A 25,931-nucleotide genomic window follows, 5' to 3' on the forward strand; every position below is an offset into this window, starting at 1 on the left:
TTCTGTTTTAAAACTATTATAGTCAGGCAGAGCTGATGTAGAGTGTGTTGTGTTATGAATGGGTAATATGCACAGAAGTGTTGTTCAGTCAATGAAATCTCATGATAGATTAATGCGATTATATTTATAAGGGCCTTTTACAGCATCGGTAATGTAGATTTTTATTCAGTTTAACAACAAAACATCAGTAAATAGCGCTATTCCCCTAGCCTGCTTTACTGAGCTGAAGTTGCTTTTATATTCACATTGGTTCCTTTTTAAACATTGACGACCTGTGAAGCACTCACCATGCGCTTGTTTACCATGCTACTCTGAATATTCGCTCTGAAATAGGATGTAAGTAAGTATGGCTTAGTAATGAGTGTAATTCTTGCACACCACCAGCTTAGCACTAGTCCTGAGTGAAGCCTGGTTTATACTTCTGCGTCAAGTGACCGGTGTAACCCACGGCGCATGTAACGCGCGTAGCTGTGCATTTATACTTCTGCGTGCTGTCTCTGTTGGTCTGCACTAACACTTCCAAAACGCTAGTTGGCAGTGAGATGTTAATGTGTCTCTGTGTCGAGTTTCTTCGCCTGTGTTTTGTTCTTTCTGAACGCTTCCGGGATGTACAAGTGGCTCAAACTCGCTCATTTTGAGGCAGGAACCGGCGGACGTGCAACAACTTTAACTATGAGGTAAACACAAAACAAAACTTTCCATCAGGAGCTCCTTCGCGGGACTCCACACTTGTAAACAATCGCTCCATTGGGCTCGCGGGGCTCTCAGTCCCGCCCAGACTCGTCAGCGCTACCAAGCCGACCAATCACGGAGCTTGCGCTACGCGTCATTGCGACGTGTAGTTACATTTTTTGAGAGGTGCACGTCAGCGACGCCGACGGCCACGTCGTAGGGCTATGCTTCAGTGCCGTAGCATACGCGTGCGCTTGACGCAGACGTATAAATCAGCCTTAAGGGTTCTGCCGTCATCTTTAGTGCATGGTACATGGTTTGTATTTCAGGAGGCGTGGCTTTGAACGGCAGAGGTGGGACTGAGTTTCAGAGATTTATACAAGCCAGTTTGCATTGTCGCAGATCACCTACTGCACTTTTAAAAGGATGGCACAATATTATTAGGGAAATGGTTCCCTTAGAATTCAGAATTATTAGCCCCCCTAAATTATTAGATCCCCTTGTTTATTTTTTTCCCCAATTTCTGTTTCACGGAGAGAAGATTTCTTCCAACACATTTCTAAACATAATAGTTAAAATAACTCATTTCTAATAACTGATTTATCTTACCTTTACCATGAAGACAGTAAATAATATTTGACTAGATATTTTTCAAGACACTTGTATACAGCCTAAAGTGACATTTAAAGGTTTAACTAGGTTAATTAGGTTAACTAGGCAGGTCAGAGTAATTAGGCAAGACATTGTGTAATGTTGGTTTGTTCTGTAGATAGTTGTAACAAAATAGATTAAAAGTGATAATAATATTAATCCTAAAATGGTGTTTAAAAAAATTTAAAACTGCTTTTATTCTAGCTGGGGGGGGGGGGGGGTAATAGTTAAAATGTGGATAAAAAGAGATCATGTTTCATAGGTTTGGGGGAATAAGAATGTTTGAGTAGACTATACCTTTAAATTTAGAGAACTTAAATTGAATCAGGAGGATCATAACTGAACAGGCGTTTTTGTTTTTTTAACTCTCTCTTCAATGTTTTCTGTAAAAGGCAATTATCTTGATTTTCTAAACCAACCATGTTGCTCTGGACTCTCTTGCCATTTTTGGAACCCCTTTCATAGATGTACTCGCCAGCCTGGTTGGAGCCTACGAAACTGATGGCTCTGATGGCAGGATGGTCGCAGATGAAGTTTACAGCTGTAATAACACACACACACAGAGATACACAAATCAACTGACATATCTGTAATCTGGATTGTAAAGCATCCAAAAACATTTACAGCCCTTTTGATTGTGTAATTTTCCATACCGTCATGCTGTCCGTGAATTATGTTTAATGTTCCGTCTGGAGCGCCGGCGTCCTGCAGCAGTTTGGCCAGCATCATGGTGCAGCCGGGCACCCGCTCTGAAGGCTTCAATAAATAGGTGTTTCCGCACACCATGCCCATTGGGAACATCCACAGAGGAATCATGGCAGGGAAGTTGAAGGGAGCGATGCCCGCGCACACGCCAATGGGCAGCCGGTATGTGTATGTGTCCATGTCTTTGGTGAGTGAGGGAAGGGTCTCGCCCAGCATCAGGGATGTGATGCTGCAGGTGTGCTCGACCACCTCTACAAGATCAACAAACAAGCAGAGTCAATACAGACTGTTACGGGGCAGACTTTATAGGCCCTAACGTCAAACACAGCAAAATCCAACCTGTAGCACTAAAACTAATTCCTGGGTTCGTTTCAACCTAATGTTTAACGTCTCAATCAAACAGGAAATGCCACTGTAGTACACATGTAGTGGTTTAAAGAGTACTAAAAAAAATCATACGCAAGTAAATGTACCAAAAAATAAAAGTATATGTTGTAAATACCAAAAGTATAAGAAAATAGTAGACCTTCAAAGAGTAGCGAGTAGTAAATAGAGAAAGGTTGATGCTTTAAAGTATGAACCAGAAACTGAGACTTTTTTCCATATTGTGACAGTTCTTAGAGAAAACTGAATATTAAATGAGAAAACAGTGGGCGTGGCCCGTTTATTTATTTATTTATCTTTTTTTACTACGAGCTGATTGAATGTATTAAAGTAGGCATTTCATTCAGAAAGATCGGGAATATGGTTTTGGGAGAGTTTTTACACCCTAACACACAATTCCTGCTCGCCATTTTTGTTTGTTGTCTAATATGGAGGTAATGACAACTACAAAAGCATTAATTATTCTAAGGTGATGCTATTTTCTTAATGTGTAATACAAGTAAAAATTGTGTAATTAAATGGAGTTTATAACATATTACAATAAAAATATGGCTACTTCTCACTTTTGATTTTAAATGCATTAACAATTACTAATTAGATTTCATTTTAAAGTGTCATCTACTGCATTTTTGAATCCTTTAGTAATGTAATGCATTTAAAACATTTGTTTATTACTCTGAATATACAATAGAGCAGTGGTTCCCAAGCTTTTTGCTGTGTGCACCCCTTTCTAATATTTGACACCCATCAAGCACCCCTTTCTCTGATTAAACCCCACATTTTTAAGTACATTAACTAAATACACATATTTTTTTGTAAACGTGATTAAAACTAAAATAATAAAATGCATGAATTAAATGGACGAGCTTTTATGAAGTCAACAATTTTCACAGCATCATTAAGTACAGACAAAAAGTTCATCTGGCATGTTTTTCCATCGCTAGAGTTTCTCGATGGATGCTGCAGTGTACCCAGGAAACCGATGGTGCAAATTTTCAGATGAAAACTACTGCTTTTTTTTTTCTTCTAGTGCAGTTTCTACAATTTCCCTTGGAGAAAAAAAAACTTAAAGTCTTGTAAGTGGCTGTGTATTGTTTGTAAGTGCCGGACCATATATGAGGCTGTTAACTAAAACCTCACCACAGACTACGCATTGCAGATTTGGATTTTCTGCATCTCCAATCCATGTAAACCTGAAACCAATGTAACTGACATTGACATTTTCTCACTCTCTACACTCTCAGAAATAAAGGTACGCAAGCTGTCACTGGGGTAGTACCTTTTCAAAAGGTACACATTTGTACCTAAAAGGTCCATATTAATACCTCAAGGGTACATATTAGTACCTTAAAAGTACAAAAGTGTTCCTCTTAAAATTTTTAAGTACTAATATATGAAGCGTTCAGATGCAAAAACTCTAAATGCCGTCTGAAATTTTCCTCTAAAATGAGCATTTTTATCAGGCTCCTGTGTGTAGGTTCAGTAATTTCACTTTTATAGCAAAGAATAAGTCCTTTTCCTGGTCTTTAAAGTTAAATATCTTGACATAAACAAAGCAGGTTGAGGAAAATCTTCATTTTTTAATGGAAATTTGAGATGGCACTTACAGGTTTTTTGCATCTGAACCCTTCATATACTTTTGTGGTACCAATATGGACCCTTTAACTACAAATGTGTACCTTTTGAAAAGGTATTACCCCAGTGACGGCTTGTGTACCTTCATTTCTGAGAGTGTAGGTTAGGCCTAATTCTCTTCATCAGTACATCTCCGCTGGATTTCCCTGTTCCCGCCTGCGCCTCTTCACCTCATTCGTTATCCTCGTTATTGTTAGAGCCTACAGTGAAAGGATTGGGCTTTTGTGATGCAAATGAGAAATTGCGAGGTAAATGAGTAAGCAAAAATATGACGTGAAGTTTACCTAAGATAAATGCATAAGAATAATAAAAGATACATTTTCTGCCATAACAAACATTCTCTCACGCACCCCTAGTGGTCAGACTGCGCACTTTAGGGGTGCATGCACCCCAGTTTGGGAACTGCTGCAATAGAACAATACACTAAGTATTATATTTTTGTTTATATTATTTGTTAAAATAGCATATTAGTAGATTAGGTCAATATTGTGATAATACCATATACAGTGATAACAGCATCAGCAATTAATCATAACAGGAAAATCTGAGATCACAGTCTCATTTGTTAAAACATTTCTTATAATTATTACTAGTGCAGATGAGTCAGGTGGATAACCAAAAGTTCTAAGACGTCCTAACTTCTGGAGAAAGGGTTTTTGTATTGGTTTGTTGAATTCTGCTGGATAAAATAAAAGGAATGACTGAACTTTAATTCAGCCTTTTTTCATGGGTTGTGACCAAAGGAACATCTAAATGCATATGCTCAAAAATAAACAAACACAATTTTAGATACCCTGAGGAAATATGCATTAAAGGGTTACAAAAATGCTGCTATGGTTTAGTTTCTTGGGTTTCAATTAAAAGAGTAAAATATAACATCCATCTTCATAATCCAGCATCACTTCCAGGTCAAGATGTATTAACTAATTAAGATTTATTTATTTTCTAAGCCAGTCATAAGTAGGTAGAAATACACAAATAGTTTAGATTTCCACAGAATTGAGCAGATGATTCAATCTACAATATTTATTTATTTAAATGTGTGTTGTTCAGTTTTTATAGTAATTTCAGTATGATTGGATAATATGCAAATATCTGAATAAATATTTTTTAGTTATCTTAATTATCTTTATTTTATTATCTTTTAGAGGATGCATTAAATGAGAGAACTACTGTAGCTTTGTTTAATAAAAAGGTCAGTAACAAACAAGTGATAAAACATAAATCCTTAGACTTTTTAATCAAATTCTTTGCCAAAATAGCAAAACAATCTGCAGCTTCGGTCTGGCCCTGGTCAGAAGTTAAAAACCTAATTCAACTGAATACCATTACTTTAAGCTAGTTCACTGTAAACATTTTGAAGGAACAGTCAAAATAATTATCTGTAGTAGTGGTTAGAACATATTGTAGTCATTAGGTTGAAACAGCACAGGATATTATATACATTATATTAATACATATTAAGTAAATTATCCTTAAATAATATTCAAGTCAGTTACTGCAGACTTACGCAGTCCTCTGAACACATCCCCCTCAGCATCGGCCAGTGTTTTACCCTGCTCCAGGGTTATCAGCTTGGCCAGCTCTTTCTGAAACACAAAGTCAACAGATTTGAGGAGTCAAGCAAAAGACACGACTCAAAATGTGCGATGTTCAAATCATAAAGGTTGCAATATAATGAAATGTATGCTGAATATGTATCATGGTCCAATGTGACAGTCTGCAGTAAATTCTGATTCACAGCACTTTGAACTTATTCACAGCTGATTCAGCTAATAATGCATGCCACCGTTCTTCTTGGGGTTCTGGACATTGTTTTAATATACAAGGGTGTCCAAACTTTGTTCTTGAGGGCCCCTATCCTGCAGATTTAGCTCCAACTTGCCTAAACACACCTACAGTACCTGGAAGCTTCTAGTAAAACTAGTTAGACTTTACCTAACTGTAATTCAGCCACGATTTGGTCATTGTTACATATTGAGTAACATTATTTTTGACAATGCTAGTGTGTATTGTTCCTGTGTGCGTTTCCTCCATCATCTATCTCTTTCTCTCTCTTCACATGAGCGGAGATCAGGTGCAGCTGTGAGAGGGGCGGCGCCAGCTATAAAGGCACGCCATTGACTCTCCTCATCGAGTTCTCTTCCTGTTTCCCCTCGCCATTGTGTGTGTGTGTGTCTGAGCAGTTCGCTGTGAGTTCTCTGTGTGGCAGTGATCTGTCTGAAACCTTTTTTTCAAAGTAATCTGGTGAGATACTCATTTAAATACGGTAATAGGACGGTAACTTGCATTGGCGGTGGCTGATTGTTTAATGCCTTTCTACAACCCTGTTTCAAAGTCATCTGGTGAGATACTCTGTTAAATACGGTACTAGGACGGTATCATGTGTTAGCTGTGGCTAATATTGACCTTAATGCTGAATGATCAAAGGGAAGGCCCTTTTTCTTTTGTCCAGTTTTCTCCTGTTTTGTGGTTAGTTATGGAGGTTAGAATTGTATGCTTTATTTATGGAACTTTATTTTTGGTATAGGTAAGAGGTTTAATATTAGGTAGCGTACCTTGTTTTGTTTGTTGTTTTGGCCTTTTTGTTCCCTGATTCTGATTTTGATCCTTTTGTTTAATAAATCTGATACCTCTTTTGACAACTTGGCCTGTTTGTGTGTGCTTGGGGAACAGGAATGGGGACTCTAGGTGACCTCATTTAATAGTGGTCATCCTTAATCTTATGTGCGTAGCGGGGTGCATCCGCTACGTAACAGTCATCTGAGATCAATTTTGGACATCATTACAGACTTGTGAAATCCTAGGTTAATATCCGGAGTTATTAATCGTTAGCTTGACATCTTAAGAACTGCCGAATAATGGCAGAAGATTTTAGGAACTGTCCTGCAGTGTAATTTCAGCTACAAGATCGATCAAACTAAGAACCAATAAGAGGTCTGAATGTGATGACGCAATCAGCACAACAACTTCAAAACACTGAGGGAAGGCATTGTCAAAACTTTTTATTTTTGGGTTTTATTATCAGGCCATGTTTGGAGTAAAATGAACACTACAGATTGTTTATGTTTGCTGTGAGGAATCATTTAGGATCATGGGTTACTGACCGTGTCATAGCTTCATGATGTCAAACTCCAGATGAGTTTTGCGTATGTTTGTGTTTGACGCGTCTTGATTGTCGGGTATTAAAAAGAGCTCAGTGTGACATGGGGATCATGTTCATACAGTTTGACAAGCTTCAATCATAAACAATTCTTTAAAATATTTTTAAAAATTAAATAAAACCACAATGTCAGCCAAGCATTAGGTACACTCGTCAGGGCCACCCCTGGGGCCTGTACCATGAAACTAGATTAGCTGGTTAGCCCATTGAATTTCAGTTTAGTTTGCACCAATCTTGGGTTTCAGGTAACATGACGCTTTGTTGCCATGGTGTTATGAGGAAGCTGCCTAAAAGCCAGAATCGAGCATCGCTCCCAGCTCAACACTGCAAATCCTATGATGTAAATATAGCAGGTTTACACATTGTGATGTCGATGTTGTAACTATATAATGCGCAGCTAAAGTTTTGGAAAGGTAGGTTCTGGAGAAGTTTGGAAAAGTAGTGATGTTCAAAAGCAAAAACGAGCGAGTTGAGAAAGAACAGCAGAAACTTACAATATTGTCTTTAATGAGCTGCTGATAGCGAAAGAAGATCTGCTGACGGGCCAAGATGGATGTTTCGGACCAGGTTTGGAATGCCCGCGAGCACGAGTCCACAGCTGCCAACATCTCTTCCTGTGTGGCCTTCGGCACTCGACCAATGACCTCGCTGGTGGCCTGAGGAGAGCACATACATATATAACACAACCCCAAAGACACTTCATCTGTTAATATTGATTGGTGTCCTCTGCAAAGAGCTGCTTATAACAGTAGCAGAATAAAATAAAACAAACAACAGTGCCAAAAAATTTATGTTGCTATCATTGCTGTAGTAGTATCAGAAGTAGATGTAGTAGTCGTTATAATGGTATCAGTAGTAGTAGTAGATATTGTAGTAGTAGTAGTAGTAGTAGTAGTAGAAGTAGTAGTGGTTGTGGCTGTAGTAGCAGTAGTAATAATTGTAACATTAGAAACTCTTTGTAGTAGTAGTAGTTGGTGTAGTACTTGTGATTTATTCTTATTATTATTATCATTGTAGTGGTTGTTGTTGATTATCATTGCTGTTGTCCTCTCTTGCTTGTTTATTGGCATTATTACTATCATTATATCACTAGCATTGTTGTCACTCATCACAGACTGGTTTCATTCTATCTGTTTTTCCTATTTATATGTATGTATTTATATGTATGTGTATTTATGTATATATATATATATATATATATATATATATATATATATATATATATATATATATATATATATATATACATATATATATATATATATATATATATATATATATTTATTTATTATTTAGTGACTGTTACTGTTCCTTTTGTATGTACTCTGAACTGTTTACCAAGTTACCTTTACATGCACACACATGTACATGCACACATACACAAACACACGTACCTGCCAGTATTTGACTGTATTGTTGTTGTTTTTGGTATTTTTGTTATTGTTTGATAGTTTCTGTATTTGTATTATTTCAAATTGTATACCTTTTTGTGTATTCTAATTAAAAAATAAATAAATAAATGTTGCCAAAGCAAAGTCTGAAATTAAGTTAATATTTAGTAGACGCGTTTGTCTAAAGCGGCTTGCAATTGAAGAGGCATTCAGTGATTCAACAAGAAAAAGCAATACATACAAGAAGTGCTAATTATACAAAGAAACTGTTAGTGCTCAAAATTATGTGCTAGATTTAGGAGTGGGAACTGTTTTATTATAGAAATAGGGATGATTTTTTTTCCACAGGTGGTTTGTCAAGCCCACTGCAAGGCACACTTCATAAAGTTAAACCAATCCAATGTGAACTCCCACAATATAAAAAAAGCAAATGCAGTGTAGAAACAAAAATGCAATCATTATAGAATCTATTTTCTACAGAGCAGACTAGCAGAATCTGGTTTCATTTAATATTTTTTGTCATTGGTAATGTTTTTAAATAATCATAAAATAATCTTTTGTGCAAAGAATTACCAATATGACATATAAAGCTGTAGTATAAACTGACTGCTTTTGTAACTAAGAATAACCAAGTAAAGCTGGCACTGTGTGTCGTCTGGTCAAGTTGACCAGTACAAATCACACAAGCTTAAGCCACATTAACCTAATGGGTTTTAACTAGCCCATGTGCGGTCAATGAATGAAATCTGTTAAACGACTGTAGTAGTACATTAACTCTTTCTCGTGTAAACCCAACAGTGTCTGTTAGCACAGCAGGAACTTACAGGATTGTGAATGTCCAACCATTGTGAACTCTTGGATTCCACAAACTTTCCATCAATGAACAACTTGGTGGTGGGCTGAGGAAGGACACAGAGAGGGACATGATAGAAAATACAAGGAAACGGCAAACACAAAACACAACTCAAAAACAGAGACATAATAATAATAATCTGATAAAGCGATGCTAAATGTTTTGCTCGTGTTTCATGAGGAAAAATCCTGCATCAAGAATAAAATAAATGCAACAGATGGGTTATCCACCAATTAGAATCAAAGCAAATACATCTGATTATGGTTTTTTTACTTGGTCGATGGAGATCAAAAGTCAAGATTTTTGGTTTTACAGAAAATTACTCAGAATCTGATTTTACTGCTTGAAACTATGATTCCATCAAGTCAGGGTATCAATTATCTTAAATGTTATCTTAAATGAGACAATTTCAGAACAAATATTACTTTCATGTGACACATTAAAGCATTTAAAGACATTCATTTGTTTTAGACTTAAAGGGGACCTATTATGCCCCTTTTTGCTACATGTAAAATAAGTATCTGATGTCTCTAGAGTGTGTATTTGAAGTTTCAGCTTAAAATATTGCACAAATTTTTATAACTCTCCCCTTTAGACTGTGCCATTTTGATAACTGTCACTTTAAATTCAAATGAGATTGTGCTCTTTTTCAAAACAGGGCGGAGCTACAAATGCCCATGCCTTAGCATAGCAGCAGATTTAAAACTAATGGTAGATGGCTATTTCTTATTGTACATTCACACCAAAGGCGACGAGAGCATCAAAGTAGCCGGAAGTCATTCATTTTCAGTGGAAGCCGGTAGCAATAAGCAGCAAGGAGCGGCGCGGTTTCGCCGGTGTGGGCGTTGAGGAGAGTTGAAACGAAGTCAACTTTATGGTAATGAGCCATGGTGCGGTTCGGCAGCAACTAATCTCAATGTAGAAGCCCTCTGCGTGAGAGGAGTCGAGAGAGCACAGTGCTGTGAACTTTGGTTCTGACCACAGTTGTTCCCAAGGGTTTGATTATTGCGGTTGCCGAGTTTCCTATTATTGACGATGTTTTCTTACAGGGACTTAAATTAAAAAAAAATTACTGGTGAGTTACTGATGTGCATAATTGTTATATGTTTTTTTTTTTTATGGGAATCTTAAGCTAATGATAGTACAAAACAGTATTGCCGCTTCAGAATATTTGAGACATATGGACACATATTGGATAAGTGGAGCAAAGCCACACCACACGCAACAACTTGATCTTCTGTAGTTAAATGTATTTGATTAACGGCATGTAATGTTTTCCCACTAGAAAGGACATTTTTATGCGGGAATATAAGCGATTTGCTAATATGCTGCAACAGCTACTTTAAATAAGAGATCAATGAAGCGAATTTTGAATCTCTCGCTGCCAGAGTTGTGAAGGCAGACAGCGTTGTCACCAGGGTGGCCAGAGCGAACTTGGACTCTCTCGCCACCTTCAATAGCCGTGTTTCCACTATCGCGCCTAAAGCAAGCGAGCCAGGGCGAGCCAAGGCCAGTGGCATTTCCACTGTCACTTCCGGGGCCTAATCGGGCCAAAGCGGCGCTTTCTTGGGGCCAGCGGTTTTCTAAAACAATAAATAAATAAATAAATAAATAAATAAACACCGGAGAATGTTTTAAATATTATTTATAAAGTATTTGGATACGATTATATTAATCAAATCATGCAAACAGAGCAGTTTCGGGGTGAGTGAACGCAGAAACTAGGCAAACTTTTTTTCTGTCTGCAGCTGCGCAGCACTTTTTTGACGGGGAAAACTGCAAGTTTAAAATGTGTTCTGTAAAATAAAAAAGGAAATTTTAAATACATAAAGAGCTTTATTAGTGCATAGCTGCTGAGCGCAACGCAATATAGGCTATATTTTATTACGTGCTTCTCTTATGTGCTGAAACACTGAACACTTTCCTTTACTTAAGATTTAATAAGCAACATCTTTAAATAAAGGGAATCACCTATTAAGTGTCATAAAGCCTAAAGGGAAAAAAATCATGTTTCAGTTCTCTCCGAGCATTTGGGATGCATGTTGGACAGCGTCTGTCTAGAGGATGTTATAAAATACATTTTATATCGAGTTATTAACGGAGAATTTTATATATGTGGTGTTATATTATGGATGTGTGCGCTCCCTGCGCTGGGTCCCTCCGTTGGTGGCAAGACCACTGGATTTCGATGCCAATAGTCGGTCGGCGAGTAAATTAATATGATGAATGAAAACACACAGGCATGTGCGTATAGACATGCGTTGTACTGCTGTACAGTAACGTGTCATTTGATTGTTTTGGTTGTCCTAATTTTAATAGTTTCGTGATGATGTGGTGTGCTTTATCTGCATGATTCTCGCTGAAGTGGGCGGTTTGAGTGACGTTCGATTCGGGGGATGGTCAGGGGGCGGGGTTTGTGTGACGCGCTGCGAGCTACTAGCCCGACAGTGGAAACGTGACATGATTTCAGCCTCACTGCTCAACCTCCCGGGCGATTGGCCCGGCCTGGCCCGATTTAAGCCCTGGCTCGCACTGGCATGATAGTGGAAATGCGGCTAATGTGAACACACAGTCACTCATGGCTGTTTAGGCCAATAAAAGAGAGATAAGTATATAAAGTCAGAATGTCAATCAAAGTGTTTCTACAGACTGTTTTTATCAAGTGTGATTATAAAAATTAAAACCATTAGAGCAGGGGTCTCAAACAGCTGGCCTGCAGGCCATTTGCGCCATTTGTCCCCTTTAAACTAGTGGTGTCTAAAACTGGTAGTGCATGTGATGGGCAATTGTTTCGTTTTGAGCATTTCTTTTTGTAATCATTTACAAAATCAAGATTTAAACATGTGTCAAGTGTTGTATTCCAGTACACAATTTAAGGCTGATTTAGTGTGCTGGCCCTCTCAAAATAATGGTATGGTAAAATAATTCTCTGGCCGTTGCAGTCTGTTAGTACAAGGTTCAGCACTACTAGTGATGTGTGGTGGTCTTCTGACATGAGGAGGCAAAGTTTCATTCGACGTTTACATTGTTGACAGGTTAAAAGCTTATGGAGCTGTATTATAAACTGAAGACTTGAAATAATAACAGTAACGTTACTTGTGACCCTGAAAACACCTTGAGCAAGTTACAAATGAAAATGAATAAAGTGCAAGTATCTGGTGAACTTACCACAGAGGAGGAGTAGCACATACGTCCCACCTGAAGAGGAACCTGCAGAGAAGATCAAATGTGTATATATTTAATGTCAGTTCATTAAACCTCATATATAAGTGCTGTTCAGGTCTCTCAAACATAGCTTCTTTTATAAATAGCACAGAAAGGAAGCTGATGCATTGAGTAGATTTCAACCCAGGTGTATATGAAAAGACGTATATTAAAATACAAAGAAGCTGTTTATCTTATTGCAAACAACACTCACTGTTGCTCAGACTTAAACAGGTTAAAGTATGATGGCACAATCTGCACATAGCGCCTGTGAACTTAAACAAGTTGTTGTGTTACGATACATAAATGTGAAACAAATAAAGATCAAAGGTTTGTGGTTATTATGCTACAAACTCTGCAATTCCTGCAACAGTTTATACAAAAGAGCATTTGCATAGTGTATTACAATGTATCGTGTTGTTTAGATAGTGGCTAACGAGCAACAAAGTATCTGCTCGTGCTGTGTGACCGTGAAGTTGATACTTTTGACAACGTGCCGTAACGTCAAGCTCATTACACGTTTATGGCTGTAAAAATGCAGTGCCTTGTGTGTTTCTTACCCTCCTCTTTACAATGGAACGCACTAATATCGCTGCCATGATGGAATTTGTAGATTAAAGTTGTATTCACCCCCTAATGTGCGTCCAACCCCCGCCAAAGGACGTGCGCCGAGACCAGCACCGTGCAGGAGGGTTGCTTATCCTACTGTGACTTTAAGAATGGGTGGGACATCGTGTTCAAACAGCCAATCGAAGGCAACATCCAAATACTCCCCCGCATTTAGGATGTCTATTGGTTACGCGTATCAGATGACACACCAATAGCGGGGCGCGTTTATAATGAGGCGTTCCTTTCTCTGACGACGCAGCCGCGAACGCTCTGTTTACTAGGCCGTGATAGGACAGTACTACTGTCATTCACAAATTACGTATGCGGAAGACACGTGAGATTGATGTCAAACGATACAAAAACGCTTTTGTAGGTTATTGTTAGTCTCAGTTTTGGTGCATTTGCTTTCCTCCTAGCCTTTTGCACGGTTAAGTATTTTCAGTTTTCAGTGGAAAATTAGGCAAATGTCTTGTTTTTGACTTCAGTATACGAAGTACGAATCATGGTAGGGAATCGGTTCTTTTGAACAGTTCAAAAAAGCTTCACTTGACTCGTGCAATGAAAAATCTTTCTTTAACTTTTGTTATTGTTAAATTGTTGTTCACTTCAGGGTATTTGATATTGTTAAATCGTGTCACGGTTCTTGTTTTATTTATTCATTCATTTTCTTTTAGGCTTAGTCCCTTATTAAATCTGGGGTCACCACAGTGGAATGAACCGCCAACTTATCCACCATATGTTTTACGCAGCGAATGCCCTTCCAGCCGCAACCCATCACTGGGAAACATCCATACACATTTATTCAAAAACATAACCCAATTTACTTATTTATGTCTTTGGCCTTGTGGGGGAAGGCGAAGCACCAGGAGGTAACCCACGCCAACACAGGAAGAACACGCAAACTCCACACAGAAAAGCCAACTGTCCTAGCTGAGGCTTGAACCAGCAACCTTGTTGCTGTGAGGCGATCAAGCTACCCACTGTGCCACCCCTTATTTTATTTATTCATTCAGTCATTTGTTAGGTTATATTCTAATAAAACAAATAAGAATATAAATATTACACATTAATATATTCACATACTTTATACACACACATTGTTCCTGCATTCTTTTATTCACAAACAAGTATTTATTATTTGTTAGACATTAACAAAATTATGAATGATAACCAAAACAAATAGTGTATATTTTTATAATATATTCTATAACTAAAATCACTTTTATTATTTATATATCATTTAATTTCCTTCGGCTTAGTTCCTTTATTCATCAGGGGTCACAACAGCAGAATGAACTGCCAACTTAATCCAGCATATGCTTTACACAGCGGATACCCTTCCAACTGCAACCCAGTGCTGGAAAACATCCATACACACTCATACACTATGACATACACTACTCTTTTTTTCTTTGTTTTTTTTTTTTTTTTCAATTCACCTATAGCGCACATTTTTTGACTGTGGGAGAAACCAGAGTACCCGGAGGAACCCACGCAAACATGGGTAGAACATGCAAACTACACAGAAATAGCAGGACTCGAACCAGCAACCTTCTTGCTGTGAGGCGACAGTGCTAACCATTGAGCCACCGTGTCACCCTCTTATTAATACATCAACTATAAGTCACAGCACTGTTAACTCTATTTTACTTTTGATTTTCTTTAGATGAGCAAAGCAAATCTAGATTTCTAGATATTATTTTCTAGATCATATTTTGTTTAGTTTGGATCGCCTGTAGTTTACTGTTAAAACATTCACATTAATACAATTGAGGCTAATAACAAAAAAGAATATCATATCCAGTATGAAAAACTTTTTTATTCATATTCTGAATTGTACTAAATAACAGGTTACTTGTTTAAATGCCTTGAATCAGTTCGCGAATCGGTTCAACTGAACCGTCAACAAGAATCAGTTCAAAAGGAGGATCCACAATGCGCGGAGCATCGCTACAATACATGTAAGTCAATAAAATATTCTCAAACAAAGTCGACACTTCTCGGGGATCAGCAGTCTTAATATGAGTGCAACAGTTGCACGTTTAATCAAGGTAAACATGTAAATCCTGAATGCATTTCAATCATTCAAATATTACAAACGAGAGATTTTGTAGGCGGCATAAAACAGACTAAATCATTTCCTGATGTCCTGAAGTCCACTAAAGTTGCGTAGTCACGAGAAATGCAGCCAGGAGGAGGATTTTTGGTGTTCCATCTCATTGGTTGAACAACTTGAACTGTTATTTTCCGTGTGTACGTTCAGTACATACAGAACTGATATTTGAATAGCATGGCGGCACAAACTAAGGTTTAACTATGTTGTTGTTATTGTCTTAAATCAAGTTATTATTTGTAAAGCATTATTTTAATGTTGTGTATTGTTATATGCACGTTTCAGCCTGTACTTTATGGATATTACAGAAGTTCTTGCTCCTGGAGAGTCCGGATAGGTGAGATTTTCAATGAAATATTGTTTCTCAGCATGTATGAAATGTAATTTTTCTTATGTAACTTTAAAATGTTTTAATACTTCTATAGCATTTGCATTGAAAGGCATTGAATATGAGCAAAAGCCGATAAATCTCATCAAGGATGGAGGGCAGCAGGTATTGCAAAAACAGAAATCATAATACAGAACACAGTTAGTAATAATGTTTTGTAATTAATTACAACTTAATACTATACCTTTTCCTCAAGCTCACGGATCAGTTTAAGGCAATAAACCCAATGCAGCAAGTGCCAGCAGTGTCCATTGACGGCATCACCTTGTCTCAGTCTGTAAGTTGACGGATTCTCCTGCTTTGTGGCTGTCAGAAATTGTTTTAGGTTTACTTTTAGTTTTGCTATTGAACACAGTTGGCCATCATCCAGTACATTGAGGAAACCCGTCCAGAGCCCCGCCTCCTGCCTGCAGACCCCATGCAGAGAGCTCATGTCCGCATCATCTGCGACATCATCGCCTCTGGGATCCAGCCTCTTCAAGTGAGTGAGACCAGACGGAATCTGAAATCACATACTTTTGCACTGTAGAGTAGACAAATCAGACCAAACCAAATGACTGACAAGAAATTTGCAGTACTCAAATTTCTAAGGAAAAATGTACATGGAAAGTACTTACTAGTGTTTCCCCTTAAATTCTGAAATGTGGAAACGATGGACAGTTTTCTGTCCTATGAGGCCATGGGACACGATTTGTGAAGCAACTAAACAAAAGCTGCTAACATTATAACAACAATCAGCATGAATGCAGAAATATCCAGCATAGTTAAGAAAAAAAAAAAACACCCTACACTCTCAAAAATAAAGGTATATTAGCTGTCACTGGGGTGGCACCTTTTCAAAAGGTCTAAATTTGTACCTAAAAAGGCCCGTATTAATGCCTCAAGCATACATATTAGTATCTAAAAAGTACAATAGTGTTCCTCTTAAATTTGTAGGTTCTAATATATACTTTTGAGGTACCAATATGGACCCTTCAAGTACAAATGTGTCCCTGACAGCATGTGTACCTTTATTTCTGAGAGTGTACTTAAAGAGTGTTTTATTATTGGTTTTCATGAGTATATGTCAAACCCCTGTAACCAAGGGGGATGACACACACTACTGGGGTTGGATCCAATATGCAGGTTTAATCTAGGGATGGCTGACGTGAAACTGATGTTTCGACACAGTGTCGAGATCCCGAAGCGCAAGTGTTTCGAAACACTGCACCGAAACATGATCCAAAGCACCCTAGTCACTTGACTAAAGTGTTTCGAAACACCTAGTCACGTGACTAAAGCGATTCAAAGCATCGATCAGCTTAGAAGCGTTTCGAGACCTGGCGAATCCTCATTTCGCTGCCAAGGTCGAGAGGTAACCTCTGTCTCATATGGCTTAGAGGACTGTGTGTATGCAGGTTGATCTTATGCTTTTAATGATGTTTTGGGTTCGAATCCCGACTTGTACAAATACTCTGAAATCGTGGTTTTATGTATTTTAATCATGTTTCTGTTTTGTGTAGCCTGAATAGGATACAGCTGCAGTTATGCCATCAATTTAGCATAATTTTTGTAACACTGTAAAACAATAATAAATATTTTTACAGTATGGTTGGGTTTAGTGTATGGGTAGACATTAATAAAATACAATAAATAGGAAATTTAATGAATAATATAAATAATTCTTGATAACTTCAGGCCACCGTTTTTGATCTAGCAACAACCCTGTTTTAAGACAAAAACAAGACATATTTATTCACAAATTGTTTATTCAGATATCAGACCAATGTTGAAACAAAACGATACAAGAGCAAAGCAGTACCAACTGATATTAAAGCATTTCAAAACAATTGTGCCAGCCTAGCATCGAAACCTACTATCCCCGCATGGAAGTCTGACACCTTAGTCACTGTACTATGTTACTCAAAGGGTCAAGCATACAAAGTGGAGTTTAATCCCTCAATTTGTTCAACTGTTCTGTGCTGAAGCTGTTTCAGTGCAATACATAAAAAATGACCACTAGATGTCACTGTAGAGTGGGGTTTTGAAACGTTTCGAAGCTTCGACACATTTGCTTCGACTTTTTCAGTGTTTCACGAAGCCTCGCTTTGCCCACCACTAGTTTAATCGTGGTCAGACAAGCAATCGTCAATACAGGTGCAAACGGGTATGTACAGGCAATCCAGAATCGTAGTCAGTCGGCGGCAGATAAGGAAGCTAACTAGGCTAAGGTCGGTACACGGAGAAACAAGACAGTGAAACCGCGTTGTAGTGATATCAACAAGACTCGACAAACTGAAAGGGTGAATGTGTGGCTTATGTAGAGAATGCAATCAGTCTCTGATAGTCCTCAGGTGTTGCGAGTGTAATCAGTCTAGATGAGTGAGCATGTGTGTCCGGGCGAAGTGCATGTCTGAATATGTAGTCCAGAAAAAGGCAGAAGTGTAGTCCATGGTTTGTTGTGAGTGAGAACCATCTAACTGAATACGATTGCTGGTGATCGTGACAACCCCCAAGTTCTTAAATATTTTCATTACCATCTTAACAAAACATATTCTCTCATTTTACCATCTGTGGCATAAGAATCATGTCCAAATCAAAGATGCCAACGAATGAAAATCTGGATATGCCTAGACATAGCTGAATAATTAGAGTTCAGTACGTGTTAATGAAGCAATGGTGTTTGAAGCATTTCCATGTAAATCTCATGAGTGTAAAACCCCAGCGAAAACCAGATCAATCAGAAGTAAAAACACAGGCCGTGACTAAATATATGGGGTCATTAATATAATAATATGCACACCCGTGGCGCATGCAGCCGAATGGGTGTACGCACTGTGTGTACCTACCATGAAAGGGTGGGAATTAATGGTGCTTTTTTATTTATTTATGACATCATTTAAATTGATTATTAAACAGTATACAGCTGCTTTTCACTGGCCCACCACATTCTAATGAACATTTTATTTATTAAAGTTATTATTTCTTTGACTTGAAAATAATAACACATTTATAATATAATTACTAACCTGTTGACTAAAATATTAAAATAGCCTATTATTTTATTTGTGGCTGGAGTTTGATTAATTTGATTGACGTCCTAGGTAATGATACCTTTACTTCGACTGACTGAATGTGAGTTTATTGTATGCAATGCTGTATTTTGGTGCCAACCTTTACCAACAGCTACATGCACTGCTGAAAGACTTTTTCATCTGCGCATCGAATAATGACACACTTAATATCATCGATGTCCACAATCCATAACATCTTATATCGATGAAACTTGCAGACTCATTGAACAATGATCAATAAATAATATTAAATGAATAATGATAAATAAACAATAATTGCATTTTTTAATTCAAAGCCCAAATTGCTTGTTTTGTAATTTAATGCCGGCTATACCACCTGAAGGGCGGTTAAGGCGTGTTGTCGGTCTCACTGTAGAAAGGCAAATTTCTTAAATTTTTTTGGACTTTTGTTTGAAAGCTTTAGTTGCACTGTAGCAGTCCAAGTTACTGTTGTTTGATTTTAATTATAGCCTATATATTCACCAATAAACAAGTCAAGAGAATGAATGAACAAAGAAAATAAATATGGCTTCTTAAATGAATTTTTAAAAAAATTTTTATTATATTTAAAAAATGGTCATAAAAATAAAGTGAGCAGGTTTCAGCATTTTTACGATTCAGTTAAATATAAGTTGGAGATTTAAAATATATTTATTTCCCCTCCAGTCATTTTTTATCATCACGTCACATTTTGGTCATTCATTCATTCATTTTCTTGTCGGCTTAGTCCCTTTATTAATCCGGGGTCGCCACCGTGGAATGAACCGCCAACTTATCCAGCAAGTTTTTACGCAGCGGATGCCCTTCCAGCCGCAACCCATCTCTGGGAAACATCCATACACACAACGCACAGTTTAGCCATCCCAATTTACCTGTACTGCATGTCTTTGGACTGTGGGGGAAACCGGAGCACCCGGAGGACACCCACGCGAAGGCAGGGAGAACATGCAAACTCCACACAGAAACGCCAACTGAGCCGAGGTTCGAACCAGCGACCTTCTTGCTGTGAGGCGACAGCACTACCTACTGCGCCACTGCCTCACACTAGCATGATAAACATGTAGTGAGAATACTGTATCCTTAAGAAAGAAAAGCATAGTATGTTTTCATCTACAGGTAGAAGCTTAAACTAAGCTAAATTTGCAGTTTGGTACATTTGATGATTTATTTTTTGAACAAACAGTAAGATAAAAAAAAAATTAAGGTTCTGATAATTTTGAGAAACATTAAGATCTTTATAATTGAATGTTAGACTGCATGCATAAATATCAGAGCTGTCATTCTAATAACACACCTTGGTAAGATTAGATTGTATTGCTTGTGTTTTTAATCAAAGTTGTAAATTTTGAATTTTGTAAGGTAAAACATGTAATGCAGTTCATGCGATGTTATGATTGAGAGATGCACAAATGAACATTCTCCCAAAAAAGGCTAACAATTTATACCTTTCACATGATTTGTATAAAAAATATTATTGAAGTTCTATTAAGTGTTCGACTTGAAACATTACTAGCATTATAAGAATTACTCTTATGTTTACATTTTAAAGTTAATATTTTCACTGATGCATTTCAGAATCTGTATGTGCTTCAGAAAATCGGAGAAGATAAGGTTCAGTGGGCTCAACATTTCATCAACCGAGGATTCCAGGGTAAGTTTCTTTACAAAGCTCAACAACGCAATTATGAAGCCATATGTTTATTTTTGCTGTACAGATATTTCAACTGTGTTATTGCATTTTGTTGTGCGTTTTTGAAGCCCTGGAGCCTGTCCTGAAGGAGACAGCAGGAAAATACTGCGTGGGTGATGAGGTAACGATTGTGGTATACTTAAGCAAAAATAAGAAGCTAATGCAGTATTTGATATGCGCTACTGTACAAACATTTGGGGTTAGTAAGACTTTAACCAGTTAAACTCTGCTGTTATTTTGGGATTTCCGCCTGGATTTTGCCTACCCAAATTTAAAAGCTTCCCAAATCCACATGCAGAGCTGTAAATGCAACAATTTGGTATAATTTTAAAGAAAACCCTTTGAATTTTCATAAAACACTATTGAAAGTGTTTAAAATAACCGTATAAGTTGTCTGAGTTATAATAAACACCTAAAAAAGAGGTGCTTTTTGTATTTTTTTTATAAACTCAATTTAAAAGTTTACCTTTTAGGTTCTGTGTGGTCTAGCATGCTGTAATTAATTTTGGTGGTTCCTGCACATGTGTGTAATCATAGGCAAAAAGAAAAATGTCTCTACCATAATCAATGCACAAGTATTTGTATCCCAACTGATGAGAGGTGCAATACAAGCCACAGGGACCGATTATTGTTTTCATATTTCACTATTCTTTAGTTTGATCAAACATAATTCACTGTGTTTGGACCACGTCAGACATATAAAAGGATAACTTATGCACATCACCTCAAAAACATACGCGAAATGGCCCTGAAGTGCTCAGCATAAGGTAAGAGATGACAGCTGTCTGTGCTATCTGGGGCTGCTTATTGATCTTAAATGTATTGTTTTCACTTCTGCGCCATGGAAACACCGCGATTCATTCAACAACTGTTTCATATGTGAATATAATTCAGTAAAAAGAATGCTAGAACCGTATGAGCACTGGCAAGAGCTTTTATTTGAGCTATAACTTGTACATGTGTCATATGAAAAATTTAAAAATGAACCAATGAAAATCAGGTATTCAAAATAGTGTATTTATGTGTAAATAACTTTTGTACAGTATAATAAAAACCAAAGTGATGCATATGTGCATAAAATATCGATTCTACACTTTCAAATGAAACCACTTAAGGGGTTCTGGTGCAATGCTAGCCCTTTAAATCGTGAAGCAAAAGTCGATGACGTCAGGGACCCGGTACCGGGTCCGCGAACTGGTTAAAAATGATTTATTGCTTAAAGTCGGCATGAAATCAAAGTTTACTCTTCTTGGTTTTATATGTATGTAGTAGTGTTTGTCATAAGCAATGCATCTGTGCACTCCATTATTTTGTATTAATTATTTTGCCCTCATAATCTTTAATGAAATACCATAACCTGCCCCCTGCTTTCCTTTCGTCCAATTGTCAATCTTCCTCTTTTTTTTTTGTTAGATCTTTCAATGATCCAGATGTTGTTTCCAAAAGACAAAAAAAATCATGCACCGCCCTACATTTTTCTCATTTCAGGGCTGTTTCAATTGGATGTACATCACAATAAGGGAAAAAAAGAACAAACTTAACTTGCGTTTCATGCTTTTACATGTTAAATTGTCCATTAGTGGTCTATTCACTAGTAGGTGGCGCCATGCTGACAAAACTGCTCATGCTTGCAATATAATGTCTTACAAAAGAGTCTCACTGAACCCAAACATTTGAACAGCAGCGTATGAGGAAGTAAATGTATTTTCAATGAGCTTTAAAATGATACCGTTCACTCTCCAGATCTCTATGGCAGATATTTGCCTCGTGCCTCAAGTCTACAATGCTGACAGGTATGTTGTTAAAGCCAACATTGTATTTTATAACGTTATTCATTTGTTTTTACGCTATAAAATGTCAATTCTGCTGTTGTTTACCTAAGGTTCAAGGTGGATATGACCCAGTATCCCACGATCAGAAGGTTAAATCAGACCTTGGTTGAGATCGAAGCCTTCAAGGCCAGTCACCCTTCACGTCAGCCTGATACTCCAGATGATCTGCGGCTGTAATTCTCTAGTGATCTGTAATTAAATCAGTAATAAAGCACTTTGAGAAGCATTTGTTCCAGACTGTTCATTGAAAAGGTAAGACAAATCAGTTTCTTTTCGCAAAGTGCTGCATTTATTGCTTCGGTGAAAAGACTTGAGTTGCTTTTTTTGCAACTTTCAGACATCTAAGAACATGAGGTGAGCTGTACATGTCAGTGAGAAGAAAGTGGAAGTGCAACAGAAGTCAAACATACAAAGCAAAACGTGAACAAACGTGTAAAATACGTGCTAAAGCAGAGAAAAGATTTATTGCACAAAAATACATCAAGGCTCTAAACGTGCTAAATACAAATCTACATGTGTATCTGCAAGAGCGAGTGAAGGCTTTGCTTGCGTTAAAAGAAATTCATATAAAATAAGTAGCTGTAAATCAGCTGTTCGTGCTAAAACTGCAATAATGCAACATTTAAAAATACTTAGTCTAAAAGTGCTTTACAATGTTTTTGTAACCTATATTCATTTTGAAAAATAAAAAAAAAAAAGTCTCTGATCCTAAACAGGAAGCTGAACTGTACATTTAACGGTGTCGTTATAAAATGTTCCTGAACAGTCTGACCCTCCAAACATCAGGATGGCACACTGGAGAGAGGGGCTGTTGGCATGACGCCGATCTCTGGCATCCCTCAGCTCTGAAGGCTTTGTAAAGCCCAGGCTGATCAGACTGTGCCCCGCGCGGGGCTTACAACAAAGAGATGGAGACACCAGTGATGTCCAGGAGCTGCTGTCTGAAAACAAGAATTTTAGAGTAATAACTGATCAAATCTTTTCCATTGCATGAATAATTTGCAAAATTATGTCCATGAAACCATTTACATTCTAATAGAGAAGTTAAACAAACAACTTAGTAAAAAGGTTTCCTCAAAATAGTAATTCTGACCTGTGCTACTGAATTTCTTGTTTAAATGTGTTTTTAACGATAAAATCAGTGCATGGGGATTAAAACTACATTTAGAACACACTAACTGTTTAACAAATGGACATCTCACTCGATTTTAAATTTGGGATACTGTGACATGCTTATTCCCGGAAGACAAGAACAACAAGATTGTTTTAGTTAGGAATGTTCCAATTCCGATACTTTCAGCACAAAGTACTGAACCGATACCTGAGTGAGTATCTGAACAAGCAGTTTGTAGTGTGTACTACAACCCCTGTATAAATTGACCAAATAAGGGTGCATTCACACTATCCTATCCAAACTGTGCCCAGGCGCATTTCCTGCTTCGTTTGAGAAGTGCAAGTGCTCTGAATCAGGCTCAGGTTCAGTTCAGTTGGCCAGCCCTGACCCAGTTGGAAGAGTTCAGGTGGGCTTTGGCATGGTACGCATGCAGTGTGAGTGCAAACCACACCTGAGCCCAAAACTGAAGACACAACGTGACTTTTAAGAGGCTGTATCATATGGATTTATTAATCATTCCTACTGTTCAATGAACGCAAACAGTCATAGTTTAATAAAGTTGCAAACCCCTGACTGCATGACAGCTGCACCTTCAACAAACCTCCTAATACGTGCAGCACAAGGACTAATAATTTATGAGCTTCAAAGGTTAAGCATGTGTTCGGCAAAGTATTTAACTGCGTCACTGCATCCCAAATGACTAAAAATAATACAAAACAATATAACTAAAGCAATGTCCACTGTGTTGAGCGAAAGCGCTTCTCTTCCTGTTAAACTGAACAGTCAAATCATCGATGATGTAAGCGTGCTCAGGTCCGGTTGGTAAAAAATGCAACGTGAGAGCAGGCCGAGGGGGAAAGGGGATGGGGGACAATCGCACTTTGGCATGGATTAAGGCAGAGCTATTCAATTGGCCTGGCCCCCGAGGCAATTTGTTCCGGCCCTCTAAACAGTGTGACCAAGACATCAGAAATAAACTTAGTTCAGACAGAAAATGGCCGCTATAGTTATTAAGTGATGTGCGTCTGTTCAATACAGCACGAGCTGCAGTTGCAGGCTGCACAGAGCGCAAGTCACCATAAGCGAGTGGCGCAGGCAGCTGAAAACATATGGATGTATTTGTAGAAAATGTATTTTTGCACTGATATAGTTTTTAGGGATGCAATGATTTCACTATCAACTGCGCTTTAATTCGTCACAGTTAATCAATTGTAAAGGCTTCTCTAAGAATTTTGTTGCACGAAACGAAACTGCTGCAATTAAAGTTAAATTTAAGTTATGCCAAGTTGCCAACTGTGCGCTAGTTTAAAGTTCCAAGCTTGTACACCGAGGCTAATCCACAAGCACACCGAATTAACTACAGCATCGGCCGTTCCCATATCACGTCTTCTCTGCTTGCAAATTTGTTATTTATAATGTAAGAATATTTGACAATATGCGCGGACAACCGTGTGGCTTTCCGGGTGCACACAGTAGAAAACATCTCACGGTGAGAGTTGTGCGTGCCTTTCAGTGCAATGTAAACAAAAGATATGTTAGACGAGTAATTATTAAAATGATTATGTATGTATGAACGCAGATGGCAACAAAAGTTACTTTAAATAGTTACTTACCTAATATAAAGCTTGAATTTACATCAGAAGTGATAACCGTGAACCCATGATTATTCTTCAGACTATATAACCGTACAACCAAGAATTTATTGTTGCATCAATAATTGTTATCCACTTCTAAACACAACATATGAATGTGTCTGAATGTAGAAGCCTACTTCAGCAATGCACTGCTATTGTTGTGCTCTTAGAATTATAAGGTTACCTTAGAATTATAAGGTTCTGTCTGACATTTTTGTCAAAATTGAGTTACTGACATATTCTTATTAAATGACAACTTATTGACGTAATGGGATTATTTTTATAAGTTGTTTACATTAATACTTTTTATTCAAAAAGCAAATGTTACACACATACTGTTTGCTATGGAATGCAAAAACCTTGTAGCTCCAGTGGCGTAGCGGACGGGCCCACAGGGCACGCAACGCGGGGGGCCCCGCATGATTAGGGGGCCCCACGTAGTCGCGATTTTCAATAATTGAAAATCCAGGAACCGCAATAATCAAACTCTTGGGAACAACTGTGGTCGGAACCAAAGTTCACAGGTCAGTGTTCTCTGAATTGCTTGCCGCCGAACCACATCATAGCCAATGAAGACGCGCCACTGTTTCTCGCCGCCGTTTCTCGTTAAAAAATGAATAGCTGCGTCCCAAATCGCATACTTATGCACTATTTTACGCCATTTTGTAGTATAAATAGTGTAAGTAGTGTGTTCACATTGAAAACTATCAAAATAATGAGTGCACTTTAATTACCCGGATGATGCACTCATTCAGCCGCTAAAATGAAGTATGTAATGATGGACACTTCACGCACTCAACGACCGCAGGTTTGCTTACGTAGCGGAAGGGGCGGAGCGAT

General features: G+C 37.8%; 3 protein-coding genes across 14 annotated transcripts in view; 1 reads left to right on the top strand and 2 right to left on the bottom strand.

Moving 5' to 3' along the window:
* The window catches only part of aldh6a1 (aldehyde dehydrogenase 6 family, member A1), a 31,519-nt gene extending 18,129 nt beyond the window's left edge, over positions 1–13,390 (bottom strand). The window contains exons 1-7 of the mRNA NM_001002374.2: positions 13,219–13,390; positions 12,623–12,664; positions 9,426–9,500; positions 7,705–7,866; positions 5,558–5,636; positions 1,977–2,279; positions 1,743–1,864 (exon numbers count right to left, since the gene is read on the bottom strand). Of these exons, the coding sequence (NP_001002374.1) occupies positions 1,743–1,864; positions 1,977–2,279; positions 5,558–5,636; positions 7,705–7,866; positions 9,426–9,500; positions 12,623–12,664; positions 13,219–13,257 (822 nt within the window). The 5' untranslated portion in view covers positions 13,258–13,390. The remainder of the gene's footprint in view (positions 1–1,742; positions 1,865–1,976; positions 2,280–5,557; positions 5,637–7,704; positions 7,867–9,425; positions 9,501–12,622; positions 12,665–13,218) is intronic.
* Positions 13,391–15,186: 1,796 nt separating this feature from the next.
* gstz1 (glutathione S-transferase zeta 1) lies at positions 15,187–22,569 on the top strand. Of its 3 annotated transcripts, none has more exons than NM_001319834.1 (9): positions 15,187–15,228; positions 15,666–15,717; positions 15,806–15,873; positions 15,965–16,045; positions 16,124–16,249; positions 20,397–20,472; positions 20,580–20,632; positions 22,255–22,304; positions 22,394–22,569. In NM_001319834.1, exons 4-9 carry the CDS (start codon positions 15,995–15,997, stop codon positions 22,518–22,520), a joined length of 483 nt encoding a protein of 160 aa, NP_001306763.1. In that variant the 5' UTR covers positions 15,187–15,228; positions 15,666–15,717; positions 15,806–15,873; positions 15,965–15,994; the 3' UTR covers positions 22,521–22,569. The 3 variants fall into 3 exon arrangements, with proteins under 3 accessions (NP_001306763.1, NP_001025442.2, NP_001002481.1); NM_001030271.2 differs by having other exon boundaries at positions 15,200–15,575; NM_001002481.2 differs by having other exon boundaries at positions 15,200–15,318.
* Positions 22,570–22,609: 40 nt separating this feature from the next.
* Positions 22,610–25,931, bottom strand: part of zgc:163014 — a 23,665-nt gene continuing 20,343 nt past the window's right edge. For 9 of the 10 annotated variants that reach the window (XM_073926836.1, XM_073926833.1, XM_073926829.1 and 6 more), the window contains one exon: positions 22,610–23,284. In XM_073926836.1, the coding sequence (XP_073782937.1) occupies positions 23,052–23,284 (233 nt within the window). In that variant the 3' untranslated portion in view covers positions 22,610–23,051. The remainder of the gene's footprint in view (positions 23,285–25,931) is intronic. The other variant, NM_001089546.2, reaches the window with a different exon arrangement.

Source organism: Danio rerio, chromosome 17, assembly GCF_049306965.1.
Source record: "Danio rerio strain Tuebingen ecotype United States chromosome 17, GRCz12tu, whole genome shotgun sequence".
Classification (NCBI taxonomy): Eukaryota; Metazoa; Chordata; class Actinopteri; order Cypriniformes; family Danionidae; genus Danio; species Danio rerio.

Coding starts and splice junctions, on each gene's coding strand:
- gstz1 (NM_001002481.2), top strand. CDS start 15,289: ATGAGTGCAACAGTTGCACGTTTAATCAAG. Junction 15,319..15,665: donor CAGTTGCACGTTTAATCAAG/GTAAACATGTAA, acceptor TGCACGTTTCAG/CCTGTACTTTATGGATATTA. Junction 22,305..22,393: donor CAAGTCTACAATGCTGACAG/GTATGTTGTTAA, acceptor TGTTTACCTAAG/GTTCAAGGTGGATATGACCC.